This window comes from Lepeophtheirus salmonis, chromosome 6 (genome assembly GCF_016086655.4).
Source record: "Lepeophtheirus salmonis chromosome 6, UVic_Lsal_1.4, whole genome shotgun sequence".
In the NCBI taxonomy this organism is placed as follows: domain Eukaryota; kingdom Metazoa; phylum Arthropoda; class Copepoda; order Siphonostomatoida; family Caligidae; genus Lepeophtheirus; species Lepeophtheirus salmonis.
The window spans coordinates 57,650,029-57,653,076 of NC_052136.2; the positions used below are offsets into that span (position 1 = coordinate 57,650,029).

General features: G+C 32.0%; 1 protein-coding gene across 1 annotated transcript; it reads right to left on the reverse strand.

Moving 5' to 3' along the window:
• On the reverse strand, positions 1 to 1,150 carry mRpL28 (mitochondrial ribosomal protein L28). The gene is made up of 2 exons (XM_040715205.2): positions 865 to 1,150; positions 1 to 798 (listed from the first exon to the last, which is right to left on the reverse strand). Exons 1-2 carry the CDS (start codon positions 1,048 to 1,050, stop codon positions 97 to 99), a joined length of 888 nt encoding a protein of 295 aa, XP_040571139.1. The 5' UTR covers positions 1,051 to 1,150; the 3' UTR covers positions 1 to 96.
• Positions 1,151 to 3,048: the final 1,898 nt, after the last annotated feature.

Consider the following 3,048-nt stretch of genomic DNA (forward strand, 5'->3'; position numbering starts at 1 on the left):
TTTTCTTTGTTAAATATGCATAACTATATCGATTTTATTTTTATCAATATCATAAAAAACAAAAATAATAACAATATTCATATTATTAGGATGTTTTTATTTTTTGAATAGTCCAGTCACTTTCTTCGAAAATGAATTCATAATACCCTGACCTTCTGCCTCTGCTTCTTCTTTAATAATGAGCTCCGTATCAATATTTTCCAAGTATCCTTGATTCAAGGCATTCACTAATTCTTCTCTATAAATTTGCTTTAAAGGGATCCGAGACTCCCTCAGAGCCTTAACTTTATTAGCACGCTTGGCTTTATGAAATGCCTCTTCTAAACGAAGTCCATGCCAATCTGCAATATCAAAGTCTACTCGGTATGATTCAAAGTCTTTCATCACATCTGATTTCAATTGATTCTCTTCAGGGTAGCATAGTTTTAAAAGAATTTCCCTTTTAATTTTAAGTAATGTCCAAGCATAGATCTCATTGACAGGAGTTCTGAGTAGATAGTTATCAAAGCCATGTGCCTTATCTACTAATTTGAGACCCCTTCGTGTGACTGGCATTTCAATGTATTTATCCAAGACTCTAGAATAGACAACAGCCAAATGTAACTTCGGCCACCAATAATTGCACTGAGGAATGCGAGGATTGGGGTAATGACGCTGTTTTTCGGGTTCATTTAAGCCTTTGATAACTCCTTCACCACCCCATAGACCCGCATGGAACTCTTCGGGGTAAATGACGGGTATGTCTACGTTTTGAATCCTCTGCACCACTCCAAACTTGTCCTTTTCAAATATCCCCGCCTGGAAAATAAGAAATAAAATGGAATGACATAATATATTAAAGAATTAAACTTAAAAATGAGGCACCTTGGGTTCATAATGGATTCCACGATCTGGGCCTATGGACCATGTCTTATAAAACTCCTTGTAATGATTAGGTAATTGCCCTCTAAGTCCAGTAGACCAAATATGCTCATCATAAAACTGTTTGCCTAGGCCGGGAGTCATGGCCAGGCGTGTTATTTCCTTCCGAGCCCGTGTTACACCCGACATTTTGAAGTATTACTAAATTATAATTATTAATTCAGTGGAGAAATATATTACAAAATATGAAATATCAGCCTCGTTGTTTTGAATGGACAATTGACGTCATGTATTCATGCATAATGACGTCATAATATTTATATAAATAATATACCAGCTTTCTCAGTTAATTATATATAGACATTCAATAAAATACATTTTACATACCTATGAGTATAATATATTATTATTATTGTTTTATAATATTAAATATACTTACATTTTATGTTAGTATTTAAATACATAAACAACTTCTAGTCTGATATATTACAAACTAAGAAACACTTTTTTGTTTAATATGACTATAGAAAATTTTCACCGACTTCATAAATTGCCTCATAATTGAAGAAGACGCCATTTTGGAGGCTCAAAGTTGATATTTTTACTACATGAAATGAACAATATTACAATAAATCTTGATTAAGCTATAATCAAATGGCTATAAAAATAAGAAGGACTCAATATCTGCATTAAATACTACTTTATGCTAATACTAAATAATGATTAAAATCAAAGTAATATGTACTAAAAAACCATAAGGAAGGATAGATTTGTACATTTTTTTCGTTATTTTTTTATCGATTATCGACAAAAAATGTAGAATAATAAAACCAAAATACCTTATTCATGAGAACAGGTCACTAAACCCCTACCCCCCTACCGCCCTTCCAACTACCCCTTGTCCTTTAAACCCCGACTAACTACACCCTGGACCCTTTACCCCCTCCCCCATCCTTTTCTATTTTTATTATTGAGAAGTACAGTTAGTGAATGATAGAGGGCCAAAGTAATAAATGAATGCTATGGTTGCTTGGATCGGTTGTTGAGCTATAAAACTTCCAAGTTCGAATTGGAAAGTAATTATGAGTTCTATAAATCATCAAAGTTTTAATACTAAAATAAATAAAAATTTCAATTAAAGTAGATACTTAGCCTGATTGTTTAACCATAGGCATGATATATAAGATACAATAAATATTTATAATAATGCCTAATCTAATTCCTTAATCCCATGACAAAAAGTTGGTAAAACATTGAATTTTGGTATGTTATTTTCACGAGGAATTTAGGGATTGAAGGAGTATACACATGATGTGATGATAAATGTCTGAGAAGGATTTTCGGATAACTCCTTAAATATGGTGAAATAGAGTTATGGATATCCTAAATAAATAGGTTTATTGTATCTCATTTTTAATATATGTGTTTCAAAATCACAAAAATCCAATAGAATCATCCAAGATCTTCTCAAGTAATATCAACGGTATATTTGTAATTGAAAGATTCAAAATACTGATTTAGATGCATATAATTATTATCTCGAGATAAATAAATTAATAATAATACGTATCACTAATATTTACCTCATTAAGTTAAATCAAGGACTCCTTGTTTAAATTAATAATTACGTTTGTATTGTTGTTAAAAGGTTAAATATTTGATCATATATTTGCTATTTAAGGTAATAGGGTGTGAAATGCTGGTGGTAGATGACCTGGGGGGTGAAGAACTTGGAGGTAAAAGTAGTTAATTGATCAGGGGTTAAAGGACGGAGGCAGTGCCGTATGTCAGGAAGATTTTTCGGTCCGCTTTACAAGGGTGAACGGTTGATTTTCAGTTGTGAACGTGGGATATTTAAACAGGGCAAATGCTACAGCATAGATTAAATCTTGCAAGAATATCGTCCAATGGACTGTCTGACCATTATTTTCTTCAGGCAAACATTGGGAAAAATAAAATGAAAAGGAAAAACTCAAGACGGAAAGTCAATGCCGACCCATTCATAAAGGAAGGAGTATAATGGAGTATAAAATGCAAGGTGCAAGAATGAGAGAAAATTTTTGAACTATACAATTCAGTCAAACAGTTTAAACCTCCTTAAATATTTTTTAAATAATAACGGATAAAGATAATGAACGAGATTATAATATACCATGAAACGGTTACATCGACAGAAAATAAATTATG